At 41.5% G+C, this 26,592-nt stretch overlaps 1 protein-coding gene and 1 pseudogene across 2 annotated transcripts in view; one reads left to right on the top strand and one right to left on the bottom strand.

Moving 5' to 3' along the window:
- Window positions 1-25,688, top strand: part of EOGT (EGF domain specific O-linked N-acetylglucosamine transferase) — a 37,791-nt gene extending 12,103 nt beyond the window's left edge. Inside the window, exons 8-16 of one of the 2 annotated variants that reach the window (XM_004483328.3) lie at window positions 2,123-2,226; window positions 4,827-4,919; window positions 5,276-5,347; window positions 5,495-5,581; window positions 6,097-6,165; window positions 12,521-12,582; window positions 18,499-18,618; window positions 20,419-20,521; window positions 22,898-25,688. In XM_004483328.3, the coding sequence (XP_004483385.1) occupies window positions 2,123-2,226; window positions 4,827-4,919; window positions 5,276-5,347; window positions 5,495-5,581; window positions 6,097-6,165; window positions 12,521-12,582; window positions 18,499-18,618; window positions 20,419-20,521; window positions 22,898-23,044 (857 nt within the window). In that variant the 3' untranslated portion in view covers window positions 23,045-25,688. The remainder of the gene's footprint in view (window positions 1-2,122; window positions 2,227-4,826; window positions 4,920-5,275; window positions 5,348-5,494; window positions 5,582-6,096; window positions 6,166-12,520; window positions 12,583-18,498; window positions 18,619-20,418; window positions 20,522-22,897) is intronic. The other variant, XM_012521519.3, reaches the window with a different exon arrangement.
- Window positions 16,654-17,299, bottom strand: LOC139437681 (large ribosomal subunit protein uL11-like; annotated as a pseudogene).
- Window positions 25,689-26,592: the final 904 nt, after the last annotated feature.

Raw genomic sequence — 26,592 nt, 5'->3', positions numbered from 1 at the left:
CTTGCTGAATGATGTATGAGCAAGCTAATCTGTGTGCGTGGCTAATTGGCAAAGGAGGATGGGTTGTCATAGGACTTTCTTTTTCTTGTGTATTTGGAATTTTATGCCTAGCCAAGATTTCTCTGGCTACAAAAAGAAGCCCCTCAAAACATTCATTTAAGATACCACTCTAAAGAGAGTTCAGTATTTTTTTTTTAAATTTCTCTCCCCTTCCCCCCCAGTTGTCTGCTCTCTGTGTCTATTTGCTATGTGTTCTTCTGTGACCACTTCTATCCTTATCAGCGGCACCAGGAATCTGTGTTTCTTTTTGTTGCGTCATCTTGCTGTGTCAGCTCTCCGTGTGTACGGCGCCATTCTTGGGCAGGCTTCACTTTCTCTCGCACTGGGTGGCTCTCCGTAAGGGGTGCACTCCTTGCACATGGGGCTCCCCTACGCTGGGACATGCCCGCAGGGCAGGGCACTCCCTGCCCGCATCAGCAGTGTGCATGGGCCAGCTCCACATGGGTCAAGGAGGCCCGGGGTTTGAACCGCGGACCTCCAATCTGGTAGGCGGATGCCCTATCCATTGGGCCAAGTCCACTTCCCAGTATTTTTTACTTTTACTTTTTGGCACACAACTTTATTATTATTCACTGTAGGAATGAAGTCAGAATGTTTCACAATTTCTGCCTTTGAGAGTCACTGTGTTTCTCTTAACCTTTTCCCTCCTGTAAAAAGCATATTTTAAATGTCAGTTCTCAGAATTGCATCACATTTAGATTTGTCCATTTCCAGGTTGGCTGCAGTGTGGCTGCATACCTAAATTGGGAGAGTGCATGTTCTGTTTCTTTTTAAAGAGAGCCTTCTGAACTCCTGACTTACAAACAGTGGCAGCCACGTCCCCTCTACTTCATTTGACTTATGGGCATCCAGCTAGTCTTCATTAAAGACCTATATGTGCCAGAGTACTTTAGACATATTATCTTTGGAATTCTCATTGCAAAGCTGGCACTTAGATTTAAGTGTTTTTTCTTTCTAATAGAGAAGCTTAAGCTTTAGGGAGTTTATGGACGTGTCTGAGAATGCTGTCATGAATGGCTGAGCTGGAATTCAACCCTCTGACTCCAAAGTTCATGCTCATTCAATTAGAAATTGAGACACTAAGCTCTTTTAAATGGGGGTTGGATAACATTTTCCAAGAAGCAGTGTTATAAATAGTGATTAAATAGGAAAGAAATAGCAATGACAATATCAAAATGTTAATGGCTGCTGTCAGTGCCTTTTATTTTAAACAATATTTCTACAAAGAACAGATTTTAAAAGTAATTATTTAAAGATTATTTAATTATTTAAGAAGTAGTATTTATTAATTTTAAAAAGTAAATGTTGGTAAAAAGAATGATTAATTGCCATGACCCTTTAGTTCTATCCCATTTTGAGTTAAATAGACTTATGCTGTCTCTTCTGGGAACTTAGCGAACATTTATTCCTTGGTTTATATGGGAAAATGCATTCCTGACTTCTAAATAACCAATTTTAAAATGCATTTTGAGGGAAGCAGATGTGGCTCATGCACTTGGGCTCTCATCTACCATATAGGAGGTCCAGGGTTTGTTACTCAGGGCCTCCTGGTGAAGGCAAGCTGGCCTGTGGGATGAGCTGGCCCATGCAGAGTGCTGCCCCGTGTAAGGAGTGCTGACCCACGTGGAGAGCTGATGCAGCAAGATGATGCAACAAAAAGAGACACAGAGGAGAGACAATAAGAGATGCAACAGACCAGGGAGCTGAGGTGGCACAAGAGAATGATCACCTCTCTCCCACTCTGGAAGGTCCCAGGATCAGTTCCTCGAGCCACATAAAGAAAATACAAGCAGACACAGAAGAACACACAGTGAATGGACACGGAGAGCAGACAATGGAGGGAGGGGAGAGCAATAAATAAATAAATCTTAAAAAAATGCATTTTGAACCAAAGCAGTCTGTAACTAGAGGATTACCTATGTATAGATCATTTCATGTTTCACCCTTATTTATTTCAACTAAAAAGTCATCAAACTATATAAGTAGATGACATTGAATAAAAATTATTTGCTCATTTGTTCTTTGGATTTAACTAACAAGTATTTCTTTTTTCTAATACTAGGTGTTAACATGTATCATCACTTCTGTGATTTTATCAATCTTTATATTACTCAGCATGTTAATAATTCATTCAGTACAGACGTGTACATCGTGATGTGGGACACCGTAAGTAAGAGTGCACCTCTGTTTCTGCACTGGCTTTGCCTTCTTCTCCACATGTGTGATTCTAGTGGTGAAACAGACTTTTCTGAGATACACACATTTAAATATACGTTCACACACATACGCCCATACATATGTAAATGGGTGTGGATATGTCTGTGTATATGCATACATACATGTACATGTACATATACACATATGCAGAGATACATATGCCTTTGTTCTTTGAATTTTAGAATGAGGCAGGGGAATATTGCTTTTCTCCTTTGGACAAGTGGAACTCCAAACACCTAGGACTTGTAATCTCTGTTCCTTAAAGACTGAAATTCCTTAACTTCTGTAAATTCCGTGTTTTAACAGATTGCCTCTATTTAGAGTTTGGCCTCTTATAATTACCTTTGTTTAACAGTAGCTTCCCTGTTGCCACTTGTTTCATGCCAAATCATGCTGTGTGTTTCAGTTCACTATATTGAGTGAATCATTGAATTATAGCTATTTACAAAAATGCATATGTTGAATTACACCCACCATTTGTTTTTAGTGCAGTCTTTTTTTTAAAAAAAAATATGTATTTTTTTTTTTTTTAAAGATACTTAGATTACATAAATGTTACATAAAAAATAAAGGGGATTCTCATATGCCCCACTCCCTACTCCTCCCACATTTCCCCACATTATTTAGTGCAGTCTTCCCCCCCTTTTCTTTGCCTGCCTTCTCTCGGCTTCTTTCCATATCTCGCCCCTCCACCTACCCAGGTGACCCTGCGGTGTGCCCCAGCCTCCTCACCTGTGAAATGGGATAAGCATAATACCGACCTCGCGTCGTTCTGAGGATTAGCCATGAAGAGTCACAGTGCCCGCGCACAGCAAGCGCACTCTAAATGGTCACCATGACAGTGATGAGGGGGACACGCGGCTTACAGCGAACACTGGGAAGGTTGCCTAACCTGGGAAGTTAGAACACCCGCCAAGGGGTCATCTGAGGTTCAAGTAAACATTCCAACACACGAGATGCCCAGAGGTTCCCTTGGCATGAATCTATTCAGAACTATAATTGCCAGGGACCACAGCTGGTCAGCAGGGCAGCTGCTGCAGGTGTTTCTTCCAAGGAAAGTCCTTCCAGCAGCCCTAGCGGCACAGCTCAGATGCAGGATGGGATCCCTCTGGGGCAAGTGCAGGAGCTGCCCTGGCTTAAGAGTCTCATTTCCACATGGTCTAATATTACCTGGAACAACCGCCCTGGCAGAGCTCCCGGCATCCCCCTTATGAGAGGCACGGCCCTTAGGGAAGCTGAAGCATGGCATTTCCTGTCCAGATGCCAGTTACCTATCAAGCATCTTTTAAAAACATAAGCCATGTTGCCTAGAAACAAGTTGACATGCTGTTTTTTGTTTTTTTAAGAAGATTTTTAAAATTTATTTCCCCCTTTGCCTCCCCACGACCTGCTGTTTTTGCTGTCTGTGTTGTCTTCTCATTTTCTCTTCTCCAGGATTGAATCCTGGAGACCTCTGATATGGAGAGAGGTTCCCTGTTAATTGCACCACCTCAGTTCCTGGTTTCTGCTGCGGTTCATCTTGACCTCTTGTCTCTCTTTTGATGCATCATCATCTTGCTGTGTGACTCATTTGTGTGGGGCACTGGCTCATCACGCGGGCACTTGCACGGGCACTGGCTTGTTGCGTGGGCACGCTTTCTCTTCTTTTTCACCAGGAAGCCCCAGGGAATGAACCCAGGTCCTCCCATATGGTAGGCGGAAGCTCTATCAGTTGAACCACATCTGCTTCCCAACACATGCTGTTTTATCTCCTTGGACCAGAGCTAGACTGTTAATTGAAGGTCAAATTCTCATGCAGAAGGGGAAGTGTGTTTTTCATAGATATGGGGCTTGTCGTGGAGCTGTGTAGAAAGATTTTCATTATCACTCCTCCATTGACCTTTAGTTTAATTTGAAATCTGATGAGAATTGATTCTATAATTCTGGCATGTTAGTGCTTTCTTTTAGTTTCCTTCTTTACATGTATTTATGTTTTCCTCTCATGTTTCCAGTTTTGCTGCCACAATTTCATTTCTTCAGGATGTTTCTGTGTGCAAAAAGGACAATAATCCCTTTCTGCTCTTTTTCTTGCTCTGAAATTCCTTTCCAAAAGTATATTTCATTTACCCTGATGGCTTTTAGCCCCCTGAGACTATCAAAGTGTATACAAATGGTGATGTATGTATGTGTTGTGTTGTACAAATATTGGTGGTGGATGTGTGTGTGTTGTATATCTGTGATTGGCTATAGCAAAGGTTTACAGGAAAAACAAAAACTACAATTTTAAAAGCATGAGAGTGAAATGGTCTAGAGGTGGAGAAACAAAACACTTTTAACAGATATGATTATAATTGTGATGATTATTTTTGATAATATTTCATCAGGTTAGGCATTTGCTCAGGCCCAAGATGATGCCCAAGATGAAGAACCATTTTTTGGAATGGGTTTTATAGCTTGTGTGGGATCATTGGTTCTTAACACTGGCAAGCTAATTCAGGTATTTTGTTGCATGGTTGAAAAGCCATATTGTACATTTTTATTTCTCTAACTTGTTTTATTTCCTTCTTCAGAGCTCCTATGGATATGGTGACTTGTTCTCTGACACATGGAAAGCATTTACTGATTATGATGTTATACATCTGAAAACTTATGATTCCAAAAGGGTACTGTAAACTTTACTGTGATATTCGTAAATAACTGTCATGCGCAGATGGCGCACTCATAAAAATTTAATAATATGAGTATGTATTAGCTATTACCATTCATCGCTGGCTTCATAGTTTATGTTTTTAAAATAAGAAGCCTTATTGTCATTAACCCTTTAATTTTTAACAACTTTTTTCTATAGCTTTTCCCAAAATATTGATTTTATTCCCCTTGAGTAAAAATGTTGCCTATTTAAATTATTTTAATGCAAAAGGAGATTAATTAAAAATTATTTTCTGTACTTCTAAGCACTGTTTTGGTGGGGAGGGTAAAAGTCCTACTCTCTTATCTCGTAAAATATCTTCATTCTCAGGTATGTTTTAAAGAAGCTATTTTTTCATTACTCCCCCGAATGAGGTATGGCCTGTTCTATAATACCCCTCTGGTAAGCATGTTTATCTGTTGCTTTTCATTTATATTTATGGAATTTATTTTTGATAGGTTTTAAGATAAAATTTATACATAAGTCAAAAACATTTAAATAGCAGTGTGAAAGTAATCATTGTAATATAAGCCATTGCTTTTATTTTAGATAACTGGCTGTCAAAATACTGGCTTATTTAGAGCATTTTCTCAGCACGTGTTACACAGACTGAACATCACACAAGAGGGACGCAAGGTAAAGAGTCCACTAGGGGTTCTACGGTGGGCTTGGTTTTTTGCCTCCAATAAAAATCAACATCTTTTCAGAAAAAGAAGTAAACAGAAGATGGTATTTTCTATGTTAATGTTTTCTGACCTGGAGTGATCTGAAATCATTTGCCAACAACCTATGAAAGATAAGATAAGGGATATTAGAAGAATTTGCTATTTTCTCCTTTTCCCTTCCCCGCCTTTTCCCTCTGTGAAACCCATCCTCCCTTAAATACTCCCAACCCCTACTATCCCTGCCAAAAAAGCCCATCTAACTAACAACAACAACAACAACGAAAACAAAAACAGAAGCAATGTAATAAAGAGTCTTTGTCTTCTGTGACTGTAGTGGACAAATTTTTATTTCCTAAGAGGACTGTGAAAGAATCAGGCTAAAAAAAGGAGTTACATAAACGTGTCCTTATCGACTTTGATCTCTTTGTGTTCATTCACATGTTCAGGTATACCTAGCATAATTTTGCCTTTTCCTTTTGGTTATAGGATGGAAAGATTCGAGTCACCATTCTTGCACGGAGCACAGAATACCGGAAAATACTGAACCAGAATGAGGTTAGTTTTTGGTATGCATTTTTAATATTATCATATTGATTTGACCTTCCCATCACTAATGCGTTTTATTTTTTCATGTTACATTAAAAGTTTTGATTTGAAATTATTAGCCTTTACAAAAGTTTGATGGACTAAGCTAAGTTTAAATTTTGGATTTGAATTTCTTGTGCAAGTCACCAAATCATGCTTTGCCCAAATCAGATTTGCCTTATTGTATACGTTCCTTTGCCCCAACTCAGAGTGGAAACAGAGACAAAACTATGTGAGTCCTGCCTTCACCACCATAGATTGGCAAACGTTCCTCCTCAACAAACTAGCAACAAAATGTGAGAGTATTTTTTAAAAATATATTTTGTTTTTTAATAGCGAAATTGTAGGGTTACAGAAAAAGCATGCATAAAATACAGAGTTTCCATATAACGCCCTCATATTAACACCTTGCATTAGTGTGGGACATTTGTTACAGTTCATGAGAGTAGCTTTTGATAGAGCGTGGCAACACTGTGGCATCAAGCAGCAGATTTAGTCTGAAGTGTCTACCTTCTCGTACATGGTTGTCTATCTTAGATATTTGAGTGTGGTTAAAAGGGGAACTTTTAAGTTGTATATATGGTAAAGGAATAGTAATTTTAAAAAATCCATAGAACTGTTCTACACAAATAGTGAACCCTAAGTTAAACCATGAGCTATAGTTCACCTATGATGATAAAAATGTGCTTTCATCAATGGTAACAAATGTACCATACTAATGCAAGGTGTCAACAATAGGGTGGTAAGTGGGAATCCTGGACTTTCTGCATGATGGTTCTATAAACCCATGACTTCTGTAATAATAAAAAAAGAAGAAAGAAAGAAAAATTCCAGTTATTTATAGTAACAGTTTAATTTCTGATGAGAAGGAGGTTCACCAGATGCACAATATCACATCTTATCCAGAGAATCTTCAGCTCCAGTCCCTACCTCTAATTTCCGTTCCAACTATGGAGGAGCCATATTGGAGAAATTAGCTGAGAACCACTCCATATCCCATTGCCTCTAGCACAATCTAGTCTTGAAGACAGCACAGAAAAAAAGTTACTTCTTTTAACCCAACTATACCACATGAATCAAGAAACCACAGTTCTTCTTTGAAAAAAAAAAAAAGGAGAAGGAAAAAGAAGTTATTCACATCTTAGGCTTTCCAACTCATTTCCACACTGTCAGCTTATAAACAACATGATCCATGAGATCACATGCAGGGTCCCTGCCTTTCACATCATGGCCTGGAGATAGCCTCCCAGTAGTAAGATTTACCCCCTATAAATGTGTGAGTGTCTGCTAGGTGCCACTCCATGTTCTAGACCCTGGAGGCACAGTAGACAACAAGACAGTCACGTCCCTGCACTCATGGAGCTTATACTCTGAAGGCAGGGGTAGATAAGAAATAAAGAAAGGTCACCAAGTAAGGTGACTTCAGGTAGTGAAAAAAGCCATGAAGGAAAGAAGAATGTGTTTTGATAGAGCTTGATGAGGATGGAGAGAGGAGGCAGTCAGGCGAGGTCAGTGAGTGCTTCTGCTGAGATCAGGGAGAAGAATCCAGCCCAGAAAAGAGCCTTCCAGGCGGAGCAAAGGCCCTCTGGAGAACTGAGCTTGGGGTGTTCCAGAAACAGAGAGAAGACAGTGCAGCATAGTGAAAGAGGTGTGGCGGTATTAGAACTGATCAGAGAGGCCAGGCTTGTGCACGGAGAGCAGATACCATGTCAGCCTCATCTGCCCTGGCGAGGAGACAGGATTTTATTCTGGTAAAAGTGGAAGCCGCTGCACAGTTTCAGGCAGGGTATGGGATACAGAATGATTCATCCTCCTCAAAGAGGCCTGTGTCTTAATCTCCGGAATTTGTTAATATGGTAGCTTGCATAGCAAAGGGACTTAAGGTGGCAGATGGCGTAAAGTTGTTAATCAGGTGACCTCAAGAGAGGGAGCTTCTCCTGGGCCATCTGGCTGGGTCCAGTGGAGTCACAAGTGGGTCTTCTGCTCAGTCTACCGGAGAACCTTTGCCTCTCCTGGGAGGACTCTTTTCTTGGCTGGATTCTTCTCACTGATCATGTCTCCGTTAAGCACGTCCTTAAAAGTGGAAGAGGAAGCAGGAGAGGCAGAGGAAATGGTGATGGCTGAGGCAGGATCTGAGAGATACAAGCTTGCTGGCTTTGAAGGGCCCGAGCCAAGCATGCAGGCGGCCTCGAGAAGCTGCAAATGGCAAGGAAATGGATTCTTCCCCAGGGCTTCCGGAAAGGAACCCAGGCCTGCTGACACCTTGATTTTAGTCCAGTGAGACCCGTGTCGGACTTCTCTTCTACAGAACTGTAAGATAGTGAACTGTGTTGTTCGAAGCTGCTAATTTGTGGTAATTGTTACAGTAGCAAGTAGAGAACAAATACACAACTGAGACATGAAACTGACGTTATTAATTTTAAAAAAGTCACTCTGGCTCCAAGAATAGCAGCAGGGAGATTGATTAGGGGTTGTTGCGCTGGCCCAGGTTGACCTTACGTCAACCCTAAGGTGATGACAGTAGAGATGGACAAAGTAGATGGATTCAGGATCTGTCTTTAGAGACAGAACCTACAATGCTGTCGGAATTGCAATAGGTAGGACCTGGAGAGGTCTTGAGTATCAAGTGTGATTCCTGGGCCTTGAGCTCAAACACTTAAGTAGAATTGAAATGGGAAAACGTGGTGGGGGGCTGGGCGGGTAAAATGTTTTACACAGGCTAATTTGGATGTCTAACAGGCTGGCCAAGACTTGGTGATTAGTTTCTCAAGACGCATATGGATTGTGAGGCACAAGAACATGAGCTCATTCATTGTAAGCTCTGGGGATGGAAGAAATGAGATGTTCTGTAAGTCCTTAGGGGAAAAAGCATCAACCAATTCAATGTTACTGTAGAGAGACAGGAAGCCTCAATAGCAGACAGATCAATAGTCTGTTGGTATAGGTATCATGCTGCATGCTTACTGTGTGCCAAGCATATTACCGTGTGCTCCCAATGCATCAGGTCTCTCAACCCTCTCACTAAGCCCATGAGGTAGCTATTTTGTCATTATCCTGTGTTCTAGGCAAGGACACAGAGGCTTAGAGGTTAACAAACGTGCAAGATCCCCCAGCCAGTGAGTTGAAGAATGGGGTTTTGAGCCAAGGTAGTCTGCTACCTTGAACCTGCTTCCTTAACCAGAGTGCTCTCTTGCTTATATAAGCAAAGAGATCTTAGAGGAGGCCGAATCTGCCTTTGTTCCCAGTCCATCAGCAAGGGGCAGGCTAAGGAACAGTCTCAAGCCAGTTGAAAGGCTGGGCTACTGACAGTGCAGGCATCAACGTTGTCAGCTGCAGTCATGCAGTTGCCCAGCGATTTTACCTGAAGGTGAGACTTGGCAGTTCAGATCCCTGCTCCATGGCAAAGAGCACCCAGCTGGCTGCTTTTCTCCTGAGGAACAGGAGTAAAGCAAATACCTTTGATGGAAATTTGATTTGTGAATAGCTAATAAAGCCCAGGTTGCCTAATGAAATGTTGGTTCATAGAATCCTCCATGTTGGAAGGGATATGACCACCTCTTTTGATTTTTTTAATTTTTAAAATTTATTTTAAATTTATTTTTTGTCTTTATTTTTTTAATATTACATTAAAAAAATATGAGGTCCCCATATACCCCCCACCCCCCTCACCCCACTCCTCCCCCCATAACAACAACCTCCTCCATCATCATGAGACATTGATTGCACTTGGTGAATACATCTCTGAGCACCTCTGCACCTCATGGTCAATGGTCCACATCATAGCCCACACTCTCCCACAGTCCACCCAGTGGGCCATGGGAGGACATACAATGTCCGGTAACTGTCCCTGCAGCACCACCCAGGACAACTCTATGTCCCGAAAACGCCCCCACATCACATCTTTTCCTCCCGCTCCCTACCCCCAGCAGCCACCATGGCCACTTTCTCCACACCAATGCCACATTTTCTTCGATTACTAATCGCAATAGTTCATGAATAGAATATTAGTAAGTTCACTCTAATCCATACTCTATTCCTCCATCCTGTGGACCTTGGAGTGGTTGTGTCCACTCCACATCTATATCAAGAGGGGGCTTAGACTCCACATGGATGCTGGATGCAATCCTCCTGCTTTCAGTTGTAGGCACTCTTGACTCCCTGGTGTGGTGGTTGACCTTCTTCACCTCCATGTTAGATGAGTGGGTTAAGTCCAATAAACCAGAGTGTAGGAGCTGAAGTCTGTTGAGGCTCAGGGCCTGGCTATCACATGGACAGTCCAGAGATTCAGATCCCCTGGGTATACATTAAACCCCAGCACCAACTACAGTTCCGGTAAAAGTAACGGGAGAGACTTGTGGACAAAGATCACATCTGAGTCCAGCTCCATCACACAGAAACACAAACTCCAAAGTAGGGCCAACTGACATGGCACTGAACTCCATCTGCCATGACCGTAGCACCTGTGGGTCTCTGTAGCCCTCAGAAGAACCAATACCTGGGGTTGTATCTACTTTATCTGTCTCTGGGACTCTGCTGAGGTGTGCATAAGGGCAACCCCTCTGATAACCTCCCGGCTCTTTTAGGAGACTCATAGCCATATAAACTCATTTGTCCTTTCCATTTCCCCCTTTTATTCAGGTCAAAAGCATTTTTAACTCCTGGTATTATATGTAGATTGAGATATTCTGCTGATGACCACCTCTTCGGTTTGACTAGAAACTGTGAGACAGTGCTCCCTCACCACGGAATGCCCAGGGCACGTGATCCCTGTTATGTGGGCACATCTCATTAAAAGACGACGCTCATACCACCTAATTGATTCTGTCCTGGAAAACAGAATTCTAATTCTAATCTTCTTTCTTCACTCCATCAACTCAGCAGATATGAGTAGATTCATGGGGGTCCAGTGGCTATCTAGAGAGAGAAACTTCCATTCTATGCCTGTGTGTGTAAGGGTGCAGGGTTGGATTTTGGTCACTGCCTTTTGTTTTTTTTTTCTTCTCTTTTTCTTTTCTTAGAGAAGTTGTTTGTTTACAGAAAAATCATGCAGAAAGTAGAGTTCCCAAATACCATACCACACACACGTAGACACATATACAGACACATATACTTTTCCTTATGATTAATGTTATGCATTACTGTGATATCTTTGATACAATTGATGAAGCATTATTATTATGATTATGCTATTAACAATTAGCTACAGTCCATAGTTTACATTAGGGTTCACTGTGTTGTACAGTTCTATGGTTTTATTTTGATAGTTTTAAAAAGTTTTAATTTTGATAACATATATGCAACCTAAAACTTCCCATTTTAACCACTTTCAAATGTACAATTCAGTGCTATTAGTTACGCTCACAATGTTGTGCTCCCATTACCCACAGCCTGTTGCTTTTTGTAAGTATGACGGTAGAGTGCAGTAGATAAGAACACAGATTTTGGGGTAAAACAACCTGGATTTGATTTTGGCTCTGCCATGTGGTAAGTGGGAGACCCTGGGAAAGTTATTTAACTTCTCTAAGCCCCAGTTGTCTCCTTTTTAAGATAGGCATAATAATAATACCAACTTGGTGTGATTTCCATGAGGATTAAGTATACTTAAAGTACTTAGACATGCCAGGCACAATTTAAGTGCCCCCTCCGTGATGTTTGTTGTGGCTGTTGAGGTTGTCACCAGTGACAACATTGCAGTGTGATTGTGCAAACTTTACTGATGGTGGTGACACACGGTGTGGGGTTCAACTGGCCTGATTGGGAGGGACCTGGAGAGCCATCACTGTCCTTTTGGTTACAGATGAATTGTGTTTGGTTACTTTCTGTTTGCTAGAAGAATACTTTTTTTTTCTGCGTAGAAATATTGAAGGTATTTTTCTGCCAAGAATTTAGTATTACAAGGGGAGGGTTCCAAAGTACTAGTGGTTTGTATGACATGAGAAAATGAACGAGACGAAAGGCTTTAGCATAATGTCTGGAATGTAGTAAGTGTCCAATAAACATGTTGAAAGTTGTACGAATTACTAGCAACTAGTTAAAATAACAGCTAAAATTTACCGGGGTTCTGTGCTCAGTGCTTTTCTTCCATGAATTTTCTCTCTTAAGCCTCATGACAGCCTACTGAGGTGGCATATTGTGGGGGTAGAATCCTGTGTCCAAGGGGCGGGGCCTGCAGTGGAATTCACTTAAGGGTGAAAACAGTAGACTTGAGGGTTATTTAATACCTGAAAATGCTTTATGTGGCAAAAGAATTTTAGTAGGACTCATAAAGGAAGTAAAACAGAAAGAAGGAAAAGAAATTCTAAAATATTTCTCCTTTTTCCCTCAGCTTGTAAATGCACTGAAAACAGTATCGACATTTGAAGTGCAGATTGTGGATTACAAGTATAAGTAAGTACCTAGCCCACTCTCAGACAACGCCAGTGTCTTTTAAATTTATTTTTAAAACTTTTATTAGAGAACTTGTAGGTTTACAGAAAAATCATGCAGAAAATAAAGTTCCCAAATAACCCCTGTCACCTACAGTTTTACTTATTATTAACACATTGCATTAGTGTGGTACCTTTGTTACAATTGATGAAGTACTGTTATTGTAATTATCCTGTAAACTATAGCCCATAGTTTACATTAGCATTCACTGTTTGTGTTGTATAGACCTATGTTTGTTTGTTTGTTTTAAAGATTATTTTTTATTTATTTCTCTCCCCTTCCCGACTCCCCACCCTCATTGTCTGCTTTCTTGTGTCCTTTCGCTATGTGTTCTTCTGTGTCTGCCTGCATTCACAGCAGCACTGAGTATCTCTGTCTCTTTTTGTTGCGTCATCTTGCTGCGTCAGCTCTCCTTGTGTGTGGCACCACTCCTGGGCGGGCTGCACTTTTTTCGTGTGGGGCAGCTCTCCTTGAGGGCTGCACTCCTTGCTTGTGGGGCTCCCCTACGCGGAGCACATTCCTGTGGAGCATGGCACTCTTTGCACATGGCAGCACTATGCATGGGCCAGCTCACCACACAGTCCGGGAGGCCCTAGGTTTGAACCCTGGACCTCCTATATGGTAGGTGGGCGCTCTGTCCGTTGAGCCACATCTGCTTCCCATGTTTGTTTTTTTTTTAAATTTTAATTTTAGTAACATTCATACAATAAAAAATTTCCCCTTCTAAATGCTTTGAAATATATCAGTCAGTGGCATTCATTACATTCACAAGGCTGTGCTGCCATCACCACCATTCATTACCAGAACTTTTCCATCACCTCAAACAAAAATCCTGTATCAGTTAAGAATTAAATTGCTGTGCCCCACCCTGACTCTGGCCCCTGATAATCTGTATTCTAGTTTCTGAGTCTCTGAATTGGCTATTCTAACTATTTCATATCAGTGAGACCATACAATTGTTGTCCTTTTGGAGACAGCACTGTCTTTTTTTTTTTTTAAATACTTATTTATTTATTTTATTTCTTCTCCCCTCCCTTTGTTGTCTGCTCTCTGTGTCCATTCACTGTGTGTTCTTCTGTGTCTGCTTGTATTCTCATTAGGTGACTCTGGGAGCTGATCCTGGGACTTTCTGGAGTGGGAGAGAAGTGATTACTCTCTTGTACCACCCCAGCGCCCTGGCCTGCTGCGTCTCTCCTCTGTGTTTCTTTTTGTTGCGTCATCCTGCTGCGTCAGCTCTCTATGTGGGACAGCTCTCCTGCACAGGGCAGCACTCCTGTGCTGGGCAGCACACTTGTATGGGGCAGCACTCTAACTGGGCCAGCTTGCCTTCTCCAGGAGGCCCTGGGTATCGAACCCTGGACTTCCTATATGGTAGACGAGAACCCAATTGCTTGAGCCACATCTGCTCCCCATCACTGTCTTTTTTTTTTTTTAATAAAAGCTTATTGAAGTATATCACTTATACATAAACTTGCATAAACAAAAAGTGTATAGTAATAGTTATGAACTTATAAAACAAACATACATAATATTGTTTGCTTGGATGAGTTAAAGGGGGTGAAACATGCTTCCAGAATGGGAGCTCTTTGTGCCTTGTGGATAGAGAAGGCCCAAAGAGGTGCTGTCTGTAAATGAAGTGGCAGGTGAGGACCTCAGGTACTCAGTTCAGGACCCCAGGGATAGGGACAGTTTCCTTCCAGTTTTATGGGGCCTGATGTTGCCACATCTTCCCATTTAAGTAATGAATCCTAATTTTTATTTGAAATTTCTGAATTCTTAAGTGAGTGCTGGCTACTATTTCTGAATTAAAACAAAACAAAACAAAATATGTCGTAGGCTTAATTTGCCTTGCCAATTGCCAGGTTACAACTTCTGACCTAAAATTATTCATATGAGAATTATTTGAGGTTCATGAGACAATTAAAAGATTTAGAAAGAAAATATGCCCATTAACCACTGTCTAGGTAACTCCTTTTGACTTTAAAATAATATTTCTGTAGGTGTGGTACATGGTCCTGGTTGAAAAAGTTAAGCAGTAAAGTTTAAAAGGAAAAGTAAAAACTTGGTTCTCTCCACTTTGCGCCACATCTCCCACCCACAGCCACAGTCCTGTTCCTATGATGTTTTCTTTTTAAATGTGCCTGTACCAGCCTATGTGTATCTGATCTAGAGAGGTTTAAACATGTTGCTGAGGGCATAAGTGAGGAGGGCTGCACTCACTCATCACACATTAGTTCACTTACAAGTCACATCTGTTTTTCTTTTTCTAGGAGGTCCCGGGGACTGAACCCAGGACCTCGCACATGGGAAGAAGGTGCTCAACCACTGAGCTACATCTGCTCCCCAAGGACAGTTGGTTTTTTCATTTTGTTTGTTTTTAGGAGGTACTGGGGATTGAACCTGGGACCTTGTCCATGGGAAGCAGGCGTTCAACCACTTGAGCTACCTCCGCTCCCCACATCACATCTTCACTGGACACTGTCTTGGTTTCTTTGGGCCACTAAACTAGGGGGCTTAAAACAACAGAGATTTAGCCTCTCCCCATTCTGGAGGCCGCAAGTCAAAGTCCAGGTGTCGGCTGGGCTGTGCTCCCTCTGCAGGCTCCCAGGAGGATCCTCTGCCTCTTCTGGCTTCCAGCAGCTCCTGATGCTCCTTGGTTCGAGGCCCCATCGCTCCCACCTCTTTCTCACCTCTGTCCCATCTTCTCCCTCTGCACCTCTTTGTTCTCTCCCCTTCTTATAAGGTCACGCTCACTGGAATTAGGCCCATCTGAATCCAGTGTTATCTCACCTTGAACCTTACTTTAATGACATCTGCCCAGACCCTTATTCCAAATAAGGTCACATTCTGAGGTTCTGGGTGGACATGAATTTGGGGTGGATGCTTCTTAGCCCGCTGCAGGCACCTCCATGAGCTGTCGCCGTGCTCAGCAGTAGGAATCCAGTGAAGAGGATGGCCTGGTTCGCCTTGGGGCACTGACTCAGGTGAACAGCAATCTTAAGAACAGCTGCCATTTGCTGAGAATTACTATTACGCTTTACTTGCTTTTTCTCATTTCCTTCTTTCAGTAGTCCTGCAAGGTTGGCAAAGTTATTCCCATTTTACAAATTACATTATAAGGTGGTGACTGCCCTCATTGCCACATGAAGAAATGCCAAGAAGGGCCCTGACATCTGCCTGGAAGAGCTGGCCACTTGACTGGGCTTTAGGGATATGTAGTTTTCCGGATAAAGGAAGAATGACAGTAAATTCATCCTTTGCCAGGCCACGGGAAGTCCTAGAAAGAGTGGAGACTTGTGGGGGCTCATCCACAGATGCTGCCCACAACTGGCTGCTCCAGGGGTCTATTCACTTGGGCAGATGACATCCTTCTTTGGACATCAGTTCTCATTCCTAGAGAAACTGAGGCACGTGGCCCTAGTGTGATGTGGGCCATCGCCTTCCTTCTTCTGTGTGGGGTTTTTGTTGTGTTGTGAGAGGAAACACTTTAAAGAGGAGTAACTGGTAAAGAGGAAATTACCTTTCCCTTCTTAGATCTAAAAATAATCTTTTTTTTGGCTGTCAAATGATCATTTATTGAAATATTTTCCTTTGTAGTTCTTTTTTTTTTAAAGATTTAGTTTTCATTTATTTCTCTCCCCTTCCCGCCCACCCCCCCCAATTGTCTCCTCTCTGTGTCAATTCGCTGTGTGCTCTTCTGTGACTGCTTCTATCCTTATCAGAGGCACCGGGAATCTGTGTTTCTTTTTGTTGTATCATCTTGTTGTGTCAGCTCTCCATGTGTGCGGCACCATTCCTGGGCAGGCTGCACTTTCTTTCGCGCTGGGCGGCTCTCCTTACAGGGTGCACTCCTTGTGCGTGGGGCTCTGTTACACGGGGACACCCCTGCATGGCATGGCACTCCTTGCGCGCATCAGCACTGTGCATCGGCCAGCTCCACATGGGTCAAGGAGGCCCAGAGTTTGAATCACGACCTCCCATGTGGTAGGCGGATGCCCTATCCACTGGGCCAAGTCCGCTTGCCTATAGTTCTTAACTAGCTGGGCAGTCCACTGCACCACTGTTGATGTCATCTCTGATGTCACGAGGGTGGCAGCCATCCACATTGCAGCCCACAGACTGGGCAGTCCCCAGAATCTCCTTAATGGTTCCAGAGAGTTCTCTGGTTAAAGATCGGTGCCACATCTGTCGGGCAACGCTGACAATCTCATCAACAATGATGTTTCCACTGTGCTTAATGGTTTCTGCTTCTTCCTGTCTCTGGATGGTTCCTCAAGGGCTTTGATGGTCAGGTCAGAGGCAGAAGGGACCAGCTCGATCTGCGCCTGTCTGTTCTGGTCATTTTCACTGTAATCCTTAGACCTTTCCAGGTACTAGTTGCCTTGGCAATGCCATCACCAGCCTTTTTTGGAGACAGACTGAGGGGGCCGATCTTGGGGGCCAGGGCAGACGTGGCACCGACCTCCCCACCGGTGCACCTCAGGTACACGACTTTGATCTTGTTGGGGTCAAACTTGGGCAGCGTGGCGGAGGCAGCTGGTGTCGCATGAACCTGGATGCGGGATGACTGAAGAAAGTTGCACACTGTCCTCCTCCAAGCCGAAAGCCTAAAATAATCTTCATCATTTACTTTTCCTTTACTTTGGGTGAAGTTAGAGACTGGGAGACCGAATTCCATTATGCACGTCAGCATGCTCTCCTTACTCCGGCATTTCTTCCCGGCTTAACTTGAGTGAACTTTTTCAGCCCTGATTTTCTCTTGCATGTGCACATCTTTTAATGTCTTGGACTTACACTTTTACAATCCTAACATGCTTAAAATTGTGGGTGAATATGTTCCAAAGGCAGGGAAATGAGCTGGTAGTGTCTGCGATGATTTTAGATGTACCTAGATACATTGAATAACTTCAGTCACACAAGGAGAATTTTATTTTCTTTCATTATCACAAAGATATAGTTTTTAGTTTGGTGCTAGCATATCATGTCTCCTTAATGCTTGCTTTTTTTACAGAGACAGAGCAGGCTCATGCTTGTGGCTTTACCCTGTAGTGATATCTAAGTAAATTTGAATCACACTTTATTTTTATTATATTTATTTTGACAGGTTTTTTTAAAAGATTTATTTATTTTTCCCTGACCCCCGACTGTTCATACTTGCTCTGTTTGTTCATCTTCCTTGTTTCTTTAGGAGGTAGCGGGAACTGAACCTGGGACCTCTGATGTGGGAGGGAGGCACCTTTTCCCTTGAGCCACCTCTGTTCCCTGCTTTGTTGTGTGTTTCATAATGTTTTTCTTCTTGTGTCTCTTGTTGCGTCATTTTGTTGCATCAGCTTGCTGCGCCTGCCCATCACGTCCGCTTGCTGTCTTGCTCTTCTTTAGGAGGCACTGGGAACCTCTGCTTCCTGATTTTTATTGTCTCTCATTATGTTTTTCTTCTTGTGTCTCTCATCGTGCCAACTTGCTCTCTTCTTTGGGAGAAACTGGGAATTGAACCAGGGACCTCCCATGTGGTAGGTGGGAGCTCAATTGCTTGAGCCACATCTGCTTCCCTTGACAGTTTTAAATATGTCCTATGTACCTGATTTCCATTTAAGATTACTATTAAAAATTCCTTTTAAAGTAAATGTGTTTAAGTTTTTTAAAAAACGTTGAGCTGACTTAGGAAAAAAATGAGTGAACATTTACTTATTTATTTACGAATATTAAGTTATCAAGTAATGAATAACAGAGGCTTGAAATTGGCAAAAAACCGTAAAGGTGGAATGTGACTTAAGAACTGAAACACACTAGCACCAGTGTTCTCACCGCGACGCCGGGCTAAGTCGACTCAGTTCTCTCTTCTCCCCATCTGTCTTGTGTTGTTCTCTATGTTCACAGGGAACTGGGCTTCCTAGACCAGCTAAGGATCACACACAACACGGACATATTTATCGGAATGCACGGCGCCGGTCTTACCCATTTACTTTTCCTGCCAGACTGGGCTGCTGTATTTGAACTGTAAGTGTTTGGCAGGTGGGAGTGCGGCGTTCCACTGAGGCACCAAGAGGGCTGAGATTTCGCTCAGCGCATCAAAGGACGTCATGCTTAGTCATGACAGGGATGGCACTTTACAGAGGCATCGGGAAGAAAACAAGACCTCAGAACTGCAGGTCTTAGCAAGGCAACTACCTGCTCCCCTCCCCTTGCCCCTTACCATGGTACAACCCCTGGTTTCCTTTCTGTGAGTTCCTTCCTTCGACCCCCTGAAATGGTGAGCATCTCCCTGCCCTCTCTGTATTTAAAAGAGAACGTGCCTGTCTCCTGAGCAGCTCATCCCAAACCCAAGCCGAACTCCAACCCGTGCTCCGCCATTCTCGGTTCAGGCAGGCTGAGGCCTCCAGGCCAAAGTGACTGGCCCAGGGCACTCCCCTAAGTGCTGGACCGTGGTGGAGACAGGACCTTCCCTCCGATAGGGTTAGGCTGTTGACATCACGCCCGGTCTTTAGTCCTTGACACACTGATGGCAACTGCTGTTCCCGTTTGTATAGAAAAGTCTTGATTTTATTGTTTCGTTTTTTTAAATGATTTGCCTCAGCATTTAAATGCATGACTATTTAGAAAAAGTTGTCATGAGCTTCCAGTGCCCTGCAGAACAATATGTCTGTCTAGTTCTAGCTCTAGCTCTAGCATCTAAGAGGAATAGCCAGAAAATTGTGGAGTCTACCTTCATTCTTCACTTCTCCTAGAGAGAGGGGGCAGGAAGGGGGAGAGGGTAGGGAGTGGGAAAGAGAAAGAGAGAAAAGTGTAATTGAGGAAACTGAGGCCGTGGAGTCCAGCAGGCCTGGGTTTCAGTTTTGCTTCCTCCCCTCATTAGCTGTATGACCTAGACGTGTTGTCAAGACTGGGATATTACTAGGTATCTAAAGTTCGTACACAGGAGGCCCTACTGAAAAGGTCAGGCCCCTCCATTTCTCGATCCTATTCAGTTTTTAAAAGCTTAAGATAATCTACTGGGAATATATATATATATATTTTAATTTTAATTTTATTTTTTATTTTTAGGAGGTACTTGGGATTAAACCTGGGACCTTGTATATAGGAAGCAGGTGCTCAACCACTGAGCTACACCTGCTCCCCTACTGAGAATTTTTTTTTCTAAAGATTTATTTATTTATTTATTTATCTCCCCTTCCCCCTCGCCCCGGTTGTCTGCTCTCTGTGTCTATTTGCTGCGTCTTCTTTGTCCGCGTCTATTGTTGTCATCGGTAAGGGAATCTCTGTTTCTTTTTGTTGCATCATCTTGCTGCGTCAGTTCTCCGTGTGTGTGGCACCATTCCTGGGCAGGCTGCACTTTCTTTCGTGCTGGGCAGCGCTCCTTACAGGGTGCACTCCTTGCGGGTGGGGATCCCCTACGCCGGGGACACCCGTGTGGCACGGCACTCCTTGCGCGCATCAGCACTGCGTATGGGCCAGCTCCACACGGGTAAAGGAGGCCCGGGGTTTGAACCACGGACCTCCCATGTGGTAGACGGATGCCCTAATCACTGGGCCAAGTCCTCTTCCTAAAAGCACTGATTTTTTAAAAAAAATTTTATTTTTTAGGAGGTACTGGGGATTGAACCTGGGACCTTGTACATGGGATGGAGGCACTCAAACCTCTGAACTATACCCACTCCCCTAGAATATTTTAAATGTAATTTCCCTTCGTCCCATTTACTGCTCGCAAACCCTTTTGCGTGAACGTATTTGGGAGTTGCGTTTTTTCCCAGAGCAGACCGCGGGAGGAAAAGCTCACGTGTGGATGCCCTGTGTGCTCAGGTACAACTGTGAGGACGAGCGCTGCTACTCGGACCTGGCCAGGCTGAGGGGCATCCACTACGTCACGTGGACAAGGCAGAGCAAGGTCTTTCCTCAAGACAAGGTAAACTTCAAGCTCAAAATTCACTTTGTTTTGCCTTTTAATTGGGTCAAAGTATCTAGTTATTAATATGAAAAACTGTCATTGAACTTCAAAGACAAACCATTCTTCTCTGGACTAGTGAGTTGTATTTTATAGTGAGAGATTGGGGAAAAAGGAACAAACCTACCTTGTCAGTAAGACAGCTTTGCGACTTTCCAGCCCTAGAGACCTTTAAATCATATACAGCAGGGATCAGCGAACAAAGCCCTGTGGGACAAATCTGGCCCACCACCTTTTTTCTTTCTTTCTTTCATCTTGTTTTATTTAGAGAAGTTGTAGGTTTGCACTAAAATCGGGCAGAATTTACTGAGTTCCCATATACCCACTCTCATGTGCAGTTTTCCCTGTTGTTAACACTTTTCATTAGTATGATACTTTTGTTACAATTGATGAAACAATATTGTTATAATTATACTATTAACTATACCCCAAAATAATTTGCGTAAGGGTTCACTTGTTTGTTCTGTGTTGTTTTTTAAAAAATTAATTAATGGTATTTGGTATAATCACATTGATGTGCATTCATCACTTTAATTGTTATTAGGGCATTTTTACTATTTCAATAAAAATAAAAAACAAATAAACAAGTAAACAAGGAAATTCTTCATCTTTCAATCTTTATGTTTCCCATGCTGTACATAGCTGCTATTTCTGGCTATTCTTGCATAATTATTTATTTATTCAGCAGTTTTACTGAGATATATCTATATACCATATGATTTATCCAAAATGTATAATCAGTGGCTTTTGGTATAATCACAGTGTTGTGCGTTCATCACCATTTCATTACTCCAAATGAAAAACTTCATACCCCTTAGCATGTGTTAATTAGTCAGGGTTCTCTAGGGAAACAGAATCAACAAAAGATATCTGTCAGTAGTATGTGATTTTCTAAGAGTCTCTCATGTGACCGTGGGATGCACAAGTCCAGGTTCTGCAGGCAGGCTGCCATAAGGGGCTCCGATGAAAGGTCAGTGAAGGTTCTTGATGAGTTCTGGAAGATGTTGGCTGTCCAAAGACAGAGCTGGGAAATTCTCACTCAGTGCTGGAATCACTTCCTCTTTTTAGGCATTCAGCTGATCGAATAAAGCATCACTCATTGCTGATGGCAATCTCCTGACTGATGTAATTGTAATCAGCTATCTATGATTTACCCCTGCCGTAAAGCCAATGGTGCCTAAAGTCCATAAATACCCCTTGTATTACAGTTAGCCCAGTGCTTGCTTGACCAAACATAAAATTACCTGGCCGAGTTAACAAATTAGCCTAACCATCACAGCATGCTTTATGGTTTTTTAAAAAATATTGTTATTCTGGTAACATATACCACCTAAAATTTCCCATTTTAACTACTTTCAAATATACAATTCAGTGTTTTCAGTTACATTCATAATATTGTACACCAGTACCACCATCCATTAACAAAATATTTTCATCACCCCGAACAGAAATTCTGTGCCAAGTAAGGATTAACTCCCAGTCCTTCCCCTTGACCCTGGCCCCCCAGTAACCAGTATTCTAGTTTCTGACTCTAACAACTCCAATAACTTGCATATTCTAACTATTTCCTAAAAGTGAGATTGTATAGTATTAGCCCTTTGGTGTCTGGCTTATTTCCTGCAACATGGTGTCATCAAGGTCCATCTGTGTTGTTGCCTGTATCAGGACTTCATTGCTTTTTACAGCCAAATAGTATTGTATTATACGTATATATCACATTTTGTTTATCCAGTCTTCTGATGAGGGACACATGGAATGCTTCCATCTTTTTGCAATTGTAAACAAGTTGTGCAAGTATCTGTCCAAGTCTCTGCTTTCAAATCTTTTGGGTATATACCTAGTAGTGGGATTGCTGATAGCTCTGTATTTAACTCTCAGAGGAACCACTGTGACTGCACCAGTTTACATTCCCACCAGCAACCCTTTAACTGTTCCCTGGAGTTTTGGGGAAGATGGCTCTGCCAGTTTTTTGCTAGTTGTTCAAAGAATCCATGGGGGAACAGAACCCTGGAATGTCTTACGTGTCTGTCTTGGTCAACGGGAAATCCCTCCATCACCTGTTTTTGTAAATAAAGTTTTATTGGGACACAGCCATACTCATTCATTCACATATCATCCATGGCTGCTTTTGCACTAAAACAGAAGAATCAAGTAGTTGTGACAGAGACTTCATGGTTCACGTAGCTGAAAATATTTATCTGGCCCTTAACGGAGAAAGCTTGCTGACCTCTGACACAGAGCCTAGTTGCCTTGGCCAAAGTGAAATAAGTTTCCTCCTCTTTGGAAAACCCTATCCTTATTTACTCATAGACTTGTGTTTTTGTTTGTCTCTTGCAGGGCCACCACCCAACTCTGGGGGAGCACCCAAAGTTCACCAACTATGCCTTTGATGTGGGAGAATTTATGTTCCTTGTCCTTCAGGCTGCAGAGCATGTGTCACAGCACCCACAGTGGCCCTTTAAGAGAAAGCATGATGAGCTGTAGGTGTTTCTGATTGTTTGCCAAAAGAGGGTGCTGAAACACTCCAAGAGCTGAGGCACAATTAAATCAGTAAAAGCACCCTGTGATTTCCCACCCCAAACTGACCTTTTCTCTACCAAAACATACCCTCAGGCTATTACTTATACTTAGTTTTATTGTCTTTAAGTGTTTCATGTGATTTCTGTCATTGCTATTTATCAAGATAGTATTTTTTGCACTGAAAACTGTACTTTCTATATTTCAAAAGTTGAACATGGACTCAACGGTGTAATTGAGCTTTCTTCTTAGTGATGCCAAAGCTGTCCACAATCTTAGCTTTAGAATTTGTAAAGTTTTTTTGTAGAATACCATGTGATTATAATTCCAGACTGTACCAACTTGTTTATCATTTATTTGAGTGTAAATGAGCAACTGCTGTTTTATTTGACATAATCTGTTCATAATACTGTTTGTTGTAAGAAAGAAAACATGGGCAACACACACATACTTTTTTAAAATATATTTTTTATTGAAGTATATCATTCATACATGAACGTACATAAAGAATAAGTTTATAGTAAAAGTTGTGAACTTACAAAATAAATATACATAACATCATGCAGGGCTCCCATACATCACCCCTCCACCAGCACCTTGCATTGTTGTGAGACATTTGTTACAAACTGTGCAAAAGCATCATCAAACTATTACTACTAACTACAGTCCATATCCTACATTTGGTTCATTTTTCCCCTAACCCATCCTATTATTATTTTTAAAAATATATATTTCTATTACAAAAGTTGTGAACCTACAAAGCAATCATGCGCATGTGTAGAATTCCCATACAACAATTCTTCACCAACACACCACAGTGTGATGGAATATTTTTTACAGATTTTGAGATAATATCATCACATTTTTTCCACACACCCCATTATCAACACAGTACATCTTTGGCATTGGTACATGAATATTACAGGATTGCTGTTAACCACAGTCCACAGGTCACACCAACTGTAATTTTCCCATGCTTCTCCACATTCCCACCACTCTGCAATAGTGATGTACATCCAGTCTAGCTCACAGAAGATACTCTTGCATTTGTACCATCAAGCACAGTTCTCATCCACCTCTGTGTTCATTGCACACACATACTTTTTAAGGCTTTGTGTAGTAGTGGGTCTTGGTAACAAGTTATAGACCATGTTATAGATCAGAGAATATTATAAAGAGATCTGTTTTACTCTAACATCAGAGTCCAAACTAATTTCCATTGAGTTCTTTGCCATATTCTTTTAATCACCTGTAGGTTATTTGCATCAAGAACCTGAATATACTATGTCTTTGCATTAACTTATATTCATATCATCATAATTCATATTCAAATCATGTTTCCCCCAAATGTAACAACAGCATATCAAAAAAACAAATTAGAACATTCTGTAGGATTGCTTTGTGTACCTTATAGTTTCCATGCATTCTTTCTTAGCAGTGGAGTGTTTTTATACCAAATACTAATTTCCATTGTGCATGTATTTGTGACTGCATATACCTGCATGTATGCATCTACCTCTATTAGCATGAAAGTTTCCTATCTTTGTTTTTGCAAACTTCAGGTTAGCCACATAAATATCATCTTTTTTCTGTTAAAAGAGTAAAGGCATGTGACTTGCTAATTCAAATTGAAAAAGAATCAAGCCAAAAAGGTAGCGTTAATTAAATAGAACATCTGAAATATAGTCCCACTCTTTAAATGGGATTCACTTCTGATTGTTTATGAACTTTCAAATTAGCATCTGGAAACCATAAATTAATTTTACTGCAAAATGTGAAGTTTACATTTTATTAACACTTAAATTATCTAATTTAGAGACTAGTGATTTTTTTTTTAAGTAGGGAGTTAACTATAGCAGAGCTAACTATGTTTTTACACTTTAGAGTTGTTAAAAATAAAAAGGAGATATGCGACAGAGTAGGTAGGTAGGTGGCCTACAAAGAATAAAAATTTTCTATTGGGCCTTTTGCAAAAAAATTTGCTAATCTCTTTTTTTCTAGAGTTTTCTAGAGATGATGAATATTTATTATATTTATAAAGATAAAAGTGAATCACTGCAGGAATAGCTCTGATTTGGATCTTAAAATTATGTAAAAAGAATTATATTATGAGTTTTTAAATGACAGGTATTGCTACTGTTAGTGCTGAATGCCAAGTGACTGCTGGGACAATATTTCACGTGAAAGGAATTTAAAGGCAGTGTTGCACTTTTTGTCTGAGAGCTATAAACATCTGAGAAAAATTATCTGAAAAATACAGTGTCAATGTTTATCTTCTTACCTCATTTTAAGCAGGGCATAAGAAATGTGACTCTGTAGACTAGCAAGCATTTCATAGATTAAGAGCAGTTTCATATTAAAACTGTTATATTTGCATGCTTTACATATAAAGAGGGTAAGTTTTATATCAATAAGAAAGTCCATTTGACACTTTAAAGCATTTTATCAGACTTTTTTATAGGTACAAAATAAGATGTTCAAATTGTTGTTATGTATAAGATGTGAAAACTGCTCATTTTACTAAATCTTTAAAAGGGTTGCATTTCATTGTTTGTACATTTTGGGTATGGCTTTAGAATAAATCTTTATATATTTTATTTGAATATCAAAATCATTTCCAAGGTTTTCTATGTCTGAACGTTAATACACTTTTTTCCTTTGGAAGTTGAGTAGCTCTTAGATTATAAAAATTAAGTAGTTCACTGATGACTAATTCAGTTTAAACAAAAAAATTACCCCGTTTATTAGCACTTTATTATATGAGGTTGAGACTGGGCTATCTTAGGTTATGTTCTCTGGAAAGTAGACTCTGAGATGGAGATTTGTATTCAGGTGGTTTACTGGGGAGGCTTCTCGTCAACACCAGTGAGGCAGTAAAGGGGGCAGGATTAGGAAGAGGAGGAAGTTGAAGGGCAGTGCGGTAGCTGGTGAGGCTTCCGGCAGGGAGCACTGGAGCTGGAGTGGCTTTTAGAGAGGCTCCAAGATGAAGCAAGATAGCTAAGAAATCACCGCTAAATCCGAGGTTTGAAGCTTCCCCTGTGTTCTGTTCTAGGAGGTTTATGATTTTAGCTCTTTTGCTGAGGTACTTGATCCATTTAGAGTGAATTTTTGTATATGGTAGTTGTCTATTTTTGTTTTGCGTGTGGAGATCCAGTTTCTCCAGGGCCATTTGTTGAGATCCTTCTTCCCCTGATTAATTACTTGGCATGGTTGTTGAAAATCAGCCATAGATGTATGAGTTTATTTCTGATCTTTCAGAATGGTTCTTTTTGGCATGCAAATTTCCTCATATTTCAGCCAACCTTTCAAGTTGGCTTCTGTGTCCCTTTGTCCTTTGATGGCCTCCTTGCTTTCTGGCACAGGCTATCCCAGGCTCCTCTTGCACACCTCCCAGCCCAGTTGCACAACTCCCCCTTTCTCTAAGGATTCCTGGTTTCTTCTAGTGGAAGTGGTGTTTAAAGACCACAAACTTGGCTCTGCTACTAAGGATTGTTCACGGATCCTAGGTCTTTTTG

Source organism: Dasypus novemcinctus, chromosome 26, assembly GCF_030445035.2.
Source record: "Dasypus novemcinctus isolate mDasNov1 chromosome 26, mDasNov1.1.hap2, whole genome shotgun sequence".
Classification (NCBI taxonomy): domain Eukaryota; kingdom Metazoa; phylum Chordata; class Mammalia; order Cingulata; family Dasypodidae; genus Dasypus; species Dasypus novemcinctus.
The sequence above is the reverse complement of the archived record's forward strand: the minus strand, read 5'-3'. Positions and strand labels throughout refer to the sequence as shown.